The sequence below is a fragment of the Thunnus maccoyii genome, chromosome 11, assembly GCF_910596095.1.
Source record: "Thunnus maccoyii chromosome 11, fThuMac1.1, whole genome shotgun sequence".
Taxonomy (NCBI): Eukaryota; Metazoa; Chordata; class Actinopteri; order Scombriformes; family Scombridae; genus Thunnus; species Thunnus maccoyii.
Genome location: NC_056543.1, coordinates 23,916,473 through 23,930,555, shown reverse-complemented (window position 1 = coordinate 23,930,555; position 14,083 = coordinate 23,916,473). Strand labels below are relative to the sequence as shown.

At 39.6% G+C, this 14,083-nt stretch overlaps 1 protein-coding gene across 1 annotated transcript; it reads left to right on the top strand.

Moving 5' to 3' along the window:
• Positions 1 to 10,331: 10,331 nt before the first annotated feature.
• On the top strand, positions 10,332 to 12,036 carry si:ch211-184m13.4 (uncharacterized protein LOC798560 homolog). The gene is made up of 3 exons (XM_042425445.1): positions 10,332 to 10,680; positions 10,999 to 11,513; positions 11,594 to 12,036. Exons 1-3 carry the CDS (start codon positions 10,332 to 10,334, stop codon positions 11,756 to 11,758), a joined length of 1,029 nt encoding a protein of 342 aa, XP_042281379.1. The 3' UTR covers positions 11,759 to 12,036.
• The last annotated feature ends 2,047 nt before the right edge of the window (positions 12,037 to 14,083 follow it).

Genomic DNA, 14,083 nt, shown 5'->3' with positions numbered 1-14,083 from the left:
TTACTGACCCAGCAATCATGAGAGAAACAGAGAGAGAGAGAAGGAGCAATGCTGCAAAGGACAGAAAAATGACAGATTTGGGAAAACCGAAGTGAGAAAAATAAGATGAATATGCATTCACGTTGAGAGAAAATGCAGAGAACAAGAGAAGGAGAAACAAATATGAAGCGTCTGACTTTTCTGCAAGTTACCCAAACCACAGGAAATGGTTTTAAGGGCTTTTTTCCCGTTCGGTTCACTCTGATTCCCCCTCTCTCACTTCATTTAACTGAATTAATGAGCAGGTCCAGCCAGACATATTAACTTCTTGGGCACCGTTACTTTGCTGAGGGAGTTAGCTTTTGTTGTTCAGTGATTATGGGGATAATTTGACAATAAATAAACATGTTTACTTCATTGAAAAGAATGCTACTCTCAAAGATTTCTCTTGATAAAATATGAGTTGCAAGGAAGTGTGAGGCGCAAAAACATAAAGACAACACAGCCTTGTTGTTTTTTATCTTTCAAGTTCGATTAATTCTATGCGGGCAGTGCTTTGCTGGGTGTAAGTTTATGAATGAATGTTCCCATAGTACTCTTCTCGGTACACTCACGCGGAACAAACACAGTGGGATGGTGGCCTCGCAACACGATACTGGCGGGCCGAGAAACACCTACATCAGAGAGGACCTAAAGCTGTGTACACATGGTTCACCTTAGGACAGACCTGCTTACAGCACAATGTCAATGTTGGACTCCCTCTGTGCACTCTGTCGAATGCACCTCTGTGATGGTACAGCAGACAGAGTTCCCATAGCATGCTTCAGGCTATATCATACAGGATACAGCATTATGGCAGTAAAAGCAGTTAAAAATGTGGTGCTTTTATTTAATAGTGAAACCCAGTGGCGAGAATATACTTGCTTATTTCCATATGTTGCACATCCATTCTGATTTATGAAATTATATGAGTTCATTCATTATTCATATCAGTGGTGGAGTTATTACCATTTCTCCCGTCAGGCCTGCCACTGACACCACAAACATTATGAAATCACAGTTCGCCCAAGGCGTTGCTGCTGCTGTGAAAAGTGGTCACAACTGACTAGTTAGCACGGGCATGCAGTACACTGGAGACAAGCACTAAATGCCATTCAAGTGACCCGTGAATTTTTAATATAAGCAAAGTGATGACAATAAGACAAGTGACAGGGAAGAAAAATTACTGTGGAACTGAATATTCCTGACACATGATCTACTTTAAACTCAGAGTGGAGTTCTTTTATTACTGAGCCCTGAGCAGTACAGGAGCTACAGTACGCACAGCCTTACTCTTAATGCAGTCCAGGTCCAGAGTGTACTGTAATCACACCAGGACCCAATGTGCAATCAGCAGGGTCCATTTGTAGATGTCCCACTTTGATAATAAAGCTAAATTCTTTTAAAATGAATAAGAATTTCACACCACAGCAGACTTTAGTTGTAAGCTAATTTGTCACAGGCTTATCAAGGCCTATTCATCACTGATCTAGTAATTACCAGAATGAGCTACAGGACAACCCCCCCTTTGTCCCCCTCTTTTCTCCCCCCAGCGATGGTCAGCCTGTAAAACCAAGATGTGTTGGCACCTTTATGATATAAATACTCACACACCCTGGGCATAAGAAAGCTGTCAACAGAACATTTGTTTTCCATTTTTCACCACCCAAAGAACTTCAAGCTGAGGGGGAAAAAAGGAGACAAGGCGTTAAAAATTTACTGCAACACTAACTATTTTGCCCCTTGGTAAATTTTGCTACTTTAACAGATGGGGCTTGAATTGGTTCCCTTTTATTTAGTGCAACAGGATCATCCGAATTTTCATTCAACAAGCTCTCACCTCCACACATGCTTGGTTGTGGTTGGCACATGCAGATTAAATGCATAAGCACACATGCAGTACATTCACACATGCGTGATCATGTATGTGTGCTGACACACAGTCACACATACACACACACATAGCAGCTGCTATCACTGTTCTCTCTTAATGCCCATTCATCACTAAACTTTTTGCTGATTGAAAAACACAAGTGCATGTCAAGTGAACTGTAAGACAAGGGATGTCAGAGGTGCGTGATCTGACCCACGCATGGAAGTAAGCTGTTATGACCCCCCCGTCCACCCTACCGTAAATAGATCAAAGCACATCTGTTTCTGTGTCCAGCAGCCACACATCTATAATTGCAAACTGGCCTTAATGGCCCAGAGCGACCCATCAGATGCTAAGCAGTTTGGACACAGGTGATGCTAAAGCATATGAGCGGAGTGTTACCATCAGTAATCGCTGGACAGGGAATTCTCTGGAGCCACAGTAGCGGCTGTCTGGTCTCTAGTGGACTGAAATAGATATCACAACTTCAGCCCAAGGACGGAGGTCCTGAGGGGCCAGAGCTGACCACACAGCTGGGATTGTGGAGCAGGGGTAGACCAGTGGTCAGGAAGAGTACGGGGATTGAAGATTGGTGCGGAGAAAGAGTTGATTAAGACTCTATAGCAATGTTATGGCTGTAGAAGGTGTATTCCAGGGAATGAGTTTAGCAGGCATAGCAGGCACCTACCCTCACCTAAAAGGCCCCGTTGTAGGCAAAAGAGAGAACCCAGAACAATTCACGGTTTCAAAAGAGGTCTAGGAGAGTCCAAGCTGGTCTTGGCTGAATGGAACAAGCACTAAGTGACGAGAGAAGCCTCAAGTTGGCCAGTTGTCACAGTGTGACACTGATTCAGCCTAATGAGCGTAGTGCTGTCACCACACATCTGCCTCTCATTCACTTGTAGAATCTGGCAGACTCAAAACCTGCTGGAGTCACTGCTAGATGCTGGAACTCGAGACACCGCCACCTCACTGCATCAGCGCTGGTTGCCAGAAAACAAGAAACCTAACAAACTAACTTGTACTTTAACCACAGAAATAAACACGCAGACAAGCTTTGGTCATGAATCATCATCCTCCAAGAATGGCAAGAAATGACAAGACTTGACCTGAAGTTGTTTGAATGACTAAGTAACATCTAAATATCATCATAATATATAATTTGTTCGTCTTGTATGTAATGTATTTGAAAAGGTGTCAGACTTTGTAAAACATTTGATTTGCATTTACTTGCATTTATTTGCTTGTAACTGTAAACAAATCATACTTTTTCATATATACAACACAAATGTTTTTCTTAATTTATTATCTTTTTTTATGACCAACATAGTCATCAAATCTAATTTGATAATGACTTTCTCATATTTCACAATTACATGACAGGTAAATTCTCACTCAAATGATATACCATAGCTATCTTACATTTGTTTAAGACAACAAATGCCACATTGTTTTTGACTCGCTTTATGACTCGATAGATGAAATGTTACAGTAATGATATTGGAGTGTGTGTGGTAGATATGAGCCTTTCTGTTGATCAGAAGAGACAACAAGACAACGGGAAAGACTGTATGTCCTTTAAGGTGATAATGATGATTAGGTCGTGGTGTCTCTGATCTGCAGAGGACAGCAGTCCTCCCATCTGTCTCTGCAGACTGAGCAGCTACTCAAAAATTCCTCATGGGCATCCTCCTGGAAAATAGCACAAAGGTTTACTAAACATCATTGTGGCGGTGGCACCAATTATTGTTAATATACATCAAATGGCCTCAGCCGAGTCCAAGAAACAGACTGATCACTCCAATGACGGCAACTGTCAGTCTGCTCCCCAATGAAGAGAGCTGTTGAAATAATTAGTCCATGCCCTGTGAATAAAACAATAATACAACAGCCGAGATGACATTCAAAATATGCACATCGCCTCAGATGACCTGAAAACCTGCCACGGCATGGACCGTGGAACAAGGCCACATCTTCAAACGTAGCCTTGAGTCTCTGGCCACAGTTGAATACAGGCTTTGTTTAAGTGTAGTATGTATATGTTGGGGTAACATCAGTGAAGAGGAACAGTGACCAAAAACATAGCCGTTGTTGAGACATCTTTTGTTTGACCTTCTGTTCATAAGTTTTGATCCATACACACACGGTCATTAAGCTATGCTTTAAGAATTCACTGCACTTCAGGCCTACATTTCAGGCTCCATTAATTTTGAAAACAGAGTTAAACATTTATCATGTTTTTTAAAGTTATAGACATTACATTGAACACCAAATCAGAAACTGCAGAAAAAGCACAGATAAAAAACTCAGATCATATACTGTATGTAGAGAGGAACTAATGTAAAACAAAATGACTAAAGACAGTACAAAAAAGTTAAACAAATGCCACCAGTTGGAAATAGCTGAGGCCAAAGGTCAGAGCTCAGAGCTGAAATGATTATTTTAATGCAGATCCTGAAGATGGTGCTGCTCAGCTGAATTTCCTGTCTCTTCAAATGAATTACTTTACCGGAAACTGTACACACCCAAAACCACGCTGTACCCATAGTACAGCACTATGATGCAATGGGTTTAAGAAACCTCCTATCGACTGGTTTCAGATCCTGTTTCAACATGCTGCTGAAAAGTCACTAAATCCCTTCAGTCCCCAGGGGTGCTGTACTGTAGCTGACCTCTGATTCACCAGTGGGTGGGAGGGGGCTAATTTGACAAGAGGATCAATAATGGATCACACAAACTTTAATAACAAAGCAATCTAAAACTGATTAGATCTATCAAACTCAAAGTTGTGAGATATTATTATTTTTTCTTAAGTCATGAGATGGTGATAATGCATGTCACGTTTTAATTATTTTATTTTGGAAAGGCCTTATTATGGGGAGTGTGGCACCATTGATTGGGCTATAAACTAGATATCACTACCCCCTGAAGCAATGTGGATGTTGTTAAGATCGAATAAAAGTGCTCAATATACAACACAAATAGAATAGTATAATTTGTAAATGCAATTATATTAATTTTTGCATTATTTGCATTTCAACACAAAGCTGCTTGAGAAATGCAAAAAAAAACCCAACTGTTAATGCGCTGCTGTTTTTGATGTACAGCACACTTTAACCTTTCCTCATCATAGAACGATGAACAACAAAATAGTCACACAATATAGAGTCAGTGATACTCACACAGATGAGCAGTTTGTGAGTTCAAAGCTTCAAAAATCTCCCTGAGTATTATTGCATTAAAACTGAACAATGTAATGCCACATTCAGCAATGGTTGAAACACTGGCACTGCAGCACTCAAAAAAATGACAAAACATTGTATTGCGTCTGTACTTTAAAGCCAGTTTTAAATTGCAGTATTATATCATTAAATGACAAGCAGTGGGTGGAACTGTTCTGTTTTTTCTGTTCAGGATTTGGCCTTCAAATCATGATGTGTGTTTCATTGTGCTGCATCATTTTTCTGTCTGAAGCAACAACAAAAGCCTTTTCTGTCTCACTGCTTTTGGTAAAATGTCCAAAACCCAGAAGCAGCTTCTAAGGGTCTCACAATGATGCCTCTGGCACCATTGATCAGACTTGTATAAATCACTGAACTCAATCCTTTTATACAGTTCTAACAATCAAGAAAACACTGAATCCGTCAATGTGTGCAGGCCAATCAGAAGTTACTGTTTGTGGGTGCTCTTGTGAGTTGTGTATGTGTGTGATGAGCCCATTAAACTGATGATTTTATGTACCATGAGACTTTCTTAAATGTTGGAGAAATGTAGAATTCACAGCATGTTCACGGGTGTGAAGTCAAGGGCAGTTCAAACAGACACCAGGCACAATGGGTCGGTGTGTGTTTCACAACCTGCTACACCAGTGTCAACACTGTGACATGTTGGATTAAGAAAACTTACTATGAAATGAAAGGCATTGTGGACATTCTTTAAGATGCTGTTTATAGACACCTGTAACAACCACCGATGTTTCCTCACACAATGCAAGAACACTTTTGTCTTCAGATTATTGTTCTTGTTCCGATCTCACACCAAACAAGGCATGTAGAGTGGAGCAGCACTTGTCTTTGGGAAGCAAATGTCTTGGCTGAAAAACAACAAATAGCTCATCAGTGATAAAGCTGACAAGCATGATGCAAAGTGTGAACTGAGAGTCTTCACGCGAGCGTGGTGGAGCAGAGGGCCTGAGCAGGGCAGGCGACGGCTGATGCATGGGGGGAGATGGTGATGATGAGAACAGACACGAGCCACATGAGGCCCCCTGACAATGCAGGAGTCCCCTGCGGTATGTCCAGCAGTCTTCTTATGTGCACGCACACACACTTACACTTACAGACACACACAGTGGTGCATTAGAGTAGATGCACGCATGCACACAAGCACGCAATTGTGATCTTACTACACTGAATTTGTAAAAAATGGTAAAATGTAACACAAAAAATGTGAATGGTAAAATTAAAAAAATGTTTAAAACCTGAAACATTTTGCTTGAAATATTTTTTTTTACTATAAACGGCACTGTATTATTTTCTGTTTCTGATTCCTAATGATTGCACTCCCTCTAGTGGTGGTATGTTTTATTGCAGTAAACCCTAGAAGTCTGTATTGCAACTGTACATTTTTTTGTATACACACATATATAGTGTGTGCAAATGTTTTGTGCATGTCTATGTGTACAAAAAAATCACCATTATCAGAAAAGTTATTGTCCACCACAACACAATAACATTGCTTTTATTTGGCTGCTGAATTGGTTGACAGCAGCACAGTGAAGTTGGTTGATAAACCAGACTTAAATATAAGCTGTGTGGGGGAAGTTTCATACACAATTCATTTTGGCAGCAAAAAACATCCCAAATTTGGTTAGGCACCGTTTGTGGAACCATGCTGGCTATTCCACACATGTTGTGGACACCAGAAGTCATTCCCAGTTTGCCTCAGCAACACACCACTGGTCCCCCTCCACCATGAGGGTGCCTTTAAAACGATATGCCTTCTGGGGTGTTCTTTTATGGGCTGCAGTTGCACCATTGACTATTGTATAATTCTCTTCAAATCAGTTTGTTCCCCCCTCCTCCCTTTTTTAGCCCACCCCTGACTTAACAACCAGAAAAAGGTCACATTTCTGAGAAGTGACTTCCATGCATGTTCCATGCTGGGTCGTCACTTTCAATTTCCTAAGACCTTTCATGTCACACACCCATCAACCCAGAAAACTGCAAACACTACTGCACACTACCATGTGCTCCATCCTAACTTGTCATGGTGCTGGTGTGATATATAAAATAGAGCACTGTAAAAGGAAATGATATATATTGTAAGCAGTTGTTCTGTCTCAGACATTGAAGTACATTTAGGTATTTGTCAGAACACAAAATACAACACAATTTGTATGATGTCTGAGGTCAATTGAAAGGTGAAAGTCATTGACATGGCTATTTCATAAATCTTAACAGTTAGACAGCGCTACATAGGTCTACATTGCTGAAGTATTTTGGGGGCAAAAATGAAACATCTTCTTTCCATGTCCTCCTGCGCTCCTGCAGTATTTAACACTGAGATACCCTCAGGACACCCAGTGAGCACTCAACAAACGACTGTCTTTTCCTTTTCCAGTACACCATTCAGATGGTACGAGATGTTTAACTCTCTGCACAAAATTAATGGAGCATGAAATGTAGGCCTGAAGTGCAGCAGGCTCCTAACCTGCAGGTGACATTGTCTACATGAAGCTCTTATTGTGACCTAAGTGAGCTGTATTATAACCACATTTGACTGGTGACAATTAGTGACCTTTTGCCTATCCAGCAGCCATCCATTTCAATTACACCAACCCTGGAAAGCTTTGGTGGGTGAGCGAGATGAGATACTGCAGCCGGCGTACGTGTACCGTAATTCTAGTGTTAGCTTGACAACTGTACTGTACTCCTAGTCTTACACTACTTTGATATGATTAAGCATACTGCTGGAACATACGCTGAGTCAAATTTTGCATTTCAATTGAGTTTTTAATTGATAATAATAAAGTGTTGATGGGTGTCTTTTTTTTTTGTTTGTCTTTGAAAGGTCGTGCCACCTCCTCCTCCGAGCACTCATCATTTCTATAAAATGATGAGTGTTTTCTTCATTTAGTAGTGGCTATTACTGAAATAATGAAGTTATTTACCAACTGAGTCTGTTTTATTTGCTGAAATAAAGCTGCTGCACCTTTCTCTCACTTTTGTTGCCAGGTTTTTACCACCATAACTATTCTCAGAATCTGTTTTTTTAAGATTGTTCACATATTCTTTCTTGGGTGCTGGTGGTTGAGATATATGTAGATGTGACATTCTAGAAACAGTTAGTGATTCATCACACATCACAGCATTGTGACAGTTTTTTCTCTCTTTTTTTTTTTTTTTGTTTTTATCAAGCACCAGCAATACTTCAGTTTCCTTCTATATCTTCCATCAGCTCTACCTCAGGCCTGCCTGCTTTCACCTCAGCTACACAGAGTACAAACTTGAGAAACCTCAGAGGCAGGAACATAATATAAAACCTCACACTGTATCATTCCATCTAACCTTTCGCAAAAACATGCTGCACTCACTGCAAGCAGTAGTGCAGAGGCTGTTTTATCAAACTATAGCCATGGCACATATTACATTACATTACATTCATTTAGCAGACAGTTTCGTCCAAAGCATCTTATAATAAGTGCATTTAACTTCCATAGGAACAAGCAATTTAACAATTATAACAATAATGTAACTATCTGCAAGTACATTTAGATGTATGCATATACATGTGTTAAACAGCAGTCACATTAAAATGAATATTTCATTTATGCAAAAAAGCAACATTAACACAATCAGTACTTGCTCTCTCTCCTTTTCTATCTGTGTTAAATGCACACACACACACACACATACACACACACACACACACACACACACCATATATTTATCAGATCAAGTTCACTTATGGGAACATTGCATAGACTTTCACAGACACTCATTTCCTGGGGACTTACCCTTACCTAAACCATAACCATTACTTGCCTAACCCTAACCCTAACCTTAACCACTGACCCTATAACCCCAAATTGGAGACAATTGTCTCCAATTTGACATCCCAAATTAACTGGTCTAAAATCTGAAATTTGTCCCCAAAAGTAGCCTATGACAGATCACACACACACACACACACACACACACACACACACACACACACACACACACACACACACACACACACCAAGATCACACACACACACACAAATACACACTCAGCTGTTTTTCCATCACTTCAGAGGGCATTACATTGACTTACATTCATTTCCTGGAGACTTATCCTTAACCATAACCCTAAACTTACCTTAACTTTAAACCAAATCTTCACCCTAAAATCCATAATTCCCCATAAGGGAGGCGAGTCCCTACAACATGACTGTAAACAGATTTACATCCCCACAATGAGAAGAATACCTGAATACACACACATGCACACAAACAGGGTGGTGGTGTGTTTGTGTGAGTGTCCCTTGTGTGTAAATGTACACCAATTAATTAAACTTTGTTTGTACACGATATCAAACAATAAAAATATATGAAAATACAATAGAAATGTTTAAAAAATATTCTAAAAAATATACAGACGGGTGACAAATTAAAGGAAAAACCAACATAAAGTGTCTTAGTAAGGTTTTGGGTCACCATGTGCCTCCAGAACAGCTTCAAGACACCTTGGCATTGATTCTACAAGTCTCTGGACTCTTCTGGAGGGAGGAACACCATCCTTCAAAAAGATATTCCCTCATTTGGTGTTTCAATGATGATGTGCTGTCTGACACTTCAGTCCAAAATCACCCATTGGTGTTCAAGTGGGTTGAGATCTGGCGACTGTGAAGGTCATAGCATATGATTCACATCATTTTCATACTCATCAAAACATTCAGTGACAGTAAAACAATGTATGATATGGTTTTATGAAACATGTGGACTGCATTTTTTTATATTTTCTATATTTATTTAGCTTACACACTATACACTATTATAATTAAGGGGGCTATAAACACACATTTGTTACAAAATTGTCAGTGGACAGCTCTGAAATAGCTTGTGCCTATTGTGTATCAACTCTAGTAACTACTGAGACTGTATGACAATGTTTGACAGACATATGATGTCAAAAGGAGAGGTGGGATTTGACACTTCATGCAACTTTTGCAGAGGTATTTCAGGCATCACAACTCAATTTACAACCAGAACCAAGAGATTCAGGAGCATAAACAGTCAACTTGGCTACTCTCTCTCTTATAGTAAGTACTCTTTATTATGATGATCTTTATGGATTATTTTAGTAGTCTCTTGTTCCTTTACTTATGCACACTTGTTTCCTGCCTGTAATTATTTATCATTTGCACTGTGATCCTTTTTCCACAATAACAGGCAGGATGGCTGTTGGTAACATCACCCAGGACACTGCTGAAACCTCTCCAAACCAGAGCAACTGTGATGTGTTTGTCTACCAAAAAACTGCAGTGGTCCTCTTCCCCATTTTCTACTCTGTGGTTTTTATCATCAGTGCATGCGGCAACAGCTTGGTTCTCTATGTGATCTGCCAGAAAAAGCAGAAGTTCAACTCCACCTCCATCTATCTGGTCAACCTCGCGCTGTCCGATACTCTGTTCACCCTGACACTGCCAGGCAGGATCACCTACTACATCCTCCAGTATGACTGGCCCTTTGGTGACCTCCTCTGCAGACTGACCACTCTCCTCTTCTTTGCAAATACATATGCAGGTATATTATTTATAGATTATTTATTATTTATTTATATATTATTTATTTTTCGGTTGAAGAATGTATGTGTGAAAGATATTAGTCTTCACATAGGACAATAAAACTGAAGAGTTGATTGTTTAAAATATGCTTTATTTAATGTAAGCACAACATCTACAGTATATCCTGTAGAGCATAAAAATCTGTATAAGAATGCCAGCCTATTTGACCCAGATTCATGACCTCTACCTTTGCCTGTTATCTAGGGAAATCATTGTCTTGTCTGTTTTGGATGTGTTAAGCACAAACTGTTTTGCAAATCCATTTTATTTCCACCAGGTATTGGCTTCATGACCTGTATCAGCCTGGACCGATATCTGGCCATGGTGCATCCACACCGGCTGCAGTGTTTGCGGAGCGTGCGGGTGGTTCGCAGGGTCTGCTGTCTGGTCTGGGCTCTGGTGTCTCTGCAGGTTGCTCCTCTGCTGTTCCGTAGCATGGTGCACAAGAACCAGGAAAGAAGAACCTGCATGGAGTACTTTGACTTTGAGGGCTCCCGCTTCACGCCTTATCTCCTGCTTCTGGCCTGTTCTGTCTCCTTCTCCTGTCCGCTCATCATTATCTTGGGCTGCTACGCCAAGATCAACCTGAAGCTGCGAGCTGCAGCCAAGCAGAACTCTGTGACTGGCCGATCAAGGAGGAATCATAGGGTCAACACCATCATTCTCCTCATCCTCCTCACGTTTATCATATGCTTCAGCCCTTACCACCTCAACGTTATACAGTTTATGTCCAGGAAGATACACCACCAGGTAACCTGTGAGGATCTGAAGGCCTTTAAGGTGTCCTTACAGGTAAGAATTTTTGTAGTTCATTTGATTTATAGCATTCCCCATCAATTATCCTCGTCATAATCCTTCTCTCTCCCCCCCAGGTTACAGTCTCACTAATGAATTTCAACTGCTGCTTGGATCCAGTCATCTACTTCTTTGCCATTAAGACCTACAAAAAGCGGGTGATGAGCCTGTTTAAGGATTATCTGTATACTTCCGGTGCCTCCTCCAAAATGACAGCTGAGAACAGCAGCAGCAACACCTGAACGAAACCACATCTGAGGTTACAAGTGATATGCCTACAAATGTCACAGTACAGGCCCAGTTCACTCTGTTAAACTCAAAAACGTCCATTTTTGTCTCTTATATAGATGCTCTCTCTGGAAATGAATGATAAATCTTTCATTTACGATATTGTGATAGTTGTGCATGTAAATATGCAGTAGATGTAGATGCAAACGCAAGAAATATCAGATTTCCAGCTCAACAAAAATGTATCCTCACATGTAAAAGTGTTGTTCTCACCTTTGTTTGAGAACACTGTATGCAGTTTAATATTATTCCATATCTATTAAATTTTTCTTTTTAAAAATTTGATGTCTTATTGCTTTTCTTATTCTTATTGCCATTCTTGTGAATATATGTGTGTGTCATACAGTAACACAGTGTCAAAATAAAGTTGGTTTATCAATGTCTGTATATTATACATTAGATGTCTCTTTGCTTGAATGTGTATGTGTGTAGGTTGAATTGCCCTAACCTAGATAAAGTACCTAAGTTTCTAACCAGCAACTTTCACTTCCTTTATATGAAGAAAAACAGGCAGTTCAAGACATGTGGCAGTCATCAGTCTAAGTGTAAGTGTAAGTTATAAATTTTATTCATGGAAACTTTGGTTATTTGTAATCTGTGCTCTCCTACTATCAAACACATTATTCCTATGGTCCCCATAGTACATATCTCATATTATACAAGAACTCTGGGTACATGGAGTACATCTCTCTTTCTTACCCACATTTGACTTCTGCGTAGGAGGGCACAGATGAATATCATCACCACTTCCTCACCCACCTTTACCGCTCCCCCTAACAGGCCTCATTCCTGCTGGGTCCCAGGTCTCTGTGTGTGTGTGTGTGTTACAAATTTAAGCAGGTGCAGTTCTGTTTATAGTGGGCAAAGTCTCAAATCTAAATTTAACCTTTAACATTTCCTGGGTTTTTGGAAATGGTGCTCTGTGATTTTGCATAGAAAGTACTTTGTATAAATAGCATAACAAAGAAGTGTTAAACTGGTTTGAATGATTACCAATGTGTTTTGATGATGATGTATTGATTAATTGATCAATTGTATTATGCCAGAGGGATATTGGTTTGCAGTGTGGACAGTGAATTTATTTTAGCCAGGTCTCCTTTGTAAAAGAGATAATGTATCTCAAGAGACTTTGTGGTTAAACAAAGGTTAAATAAAATAATTTTAAAAAATTAAATGCAGAAAATAAAAACATACACAGTAAAAAAAAGGAAAGAAAAACTATTAAAGACACAGTCGGCACATGGGAGACCCCCACAGTATACAGTACACAATACTGCGCAACATCATCCAGCAGTACTTGTGAAATAACAAGATTCAGTATGAGAAATTAATGTTAGTGTGAGAACAAAGATGCAATACAGCACAGAAGTATGTGCAACATTTTCTACTAAATATAGTGCTGTTGTGGGTGCTAAAAGTTTCATGTGCAAGAGGACCTTCCCCCCAGTGTTGCAACTCATGCATGTGCGTTATAGAGCGTCAAAGAGCTATTGGTTTTTATTGTAATTAAACATCACGTCTGCGTTTGTAGTTGGGGTTAGGTTAAGGCATATATGGTAAGGGTTAGATTAAGTGTCCAGGAAATGAAAGAATATAGAAGTTCCGCATCTGCAGGTGTGCATTTATCATGATTTTGCTTTTCAACCCCCAAACTGAATTAAAAATATCTTCAATCTTACAGTTTTTAGAAGCAAATATCGTATTTTTAACTCTGTCATGACTAGTCCATTTGCTCTTTTTGCTAGTGAGAGTGAGTGAGTAGGGAGAGAAATCCAATTACACTTTATAGAAAAAAAAATTAAAACAGAAAGAAGGGAGAGGTAAGAAATAAAGAAAAATACATACAGTTGTTAAATTTATAGAACAGTATAGCAGCATATAGTGTGTGTTTAGACACTGTTTAGACCCTGTGTATTAGTTAGTGTGATTTTTTTTCCTCTTGGTTTGAAAAATCTTAAACAAAGAGTCTGTTTCTCCAAGCAAGAGCGGTTTTTCAAAAGAAGATGGAGAACAGCAGGACAATGCCCTGGCTTTTACACATTGTATATTCACACACAGAGATAGCAGCATCCTCTGATCTGGGCACACACAGTGGATAGCAAGGGCTGATGAGATCGGAAAAGTCAGCAGGAACTGACCCCTGAATCATAATAGATATTGTAAGTATCGGCTTAAAATATGATCTAGCTACGATATGGATCCATTGAAAAAGATGTTGTGCTCAATTGTTCTTTTTTCTTTTTTTGCTGATTTTTGATTTTTGACCAATTTAATGTTTT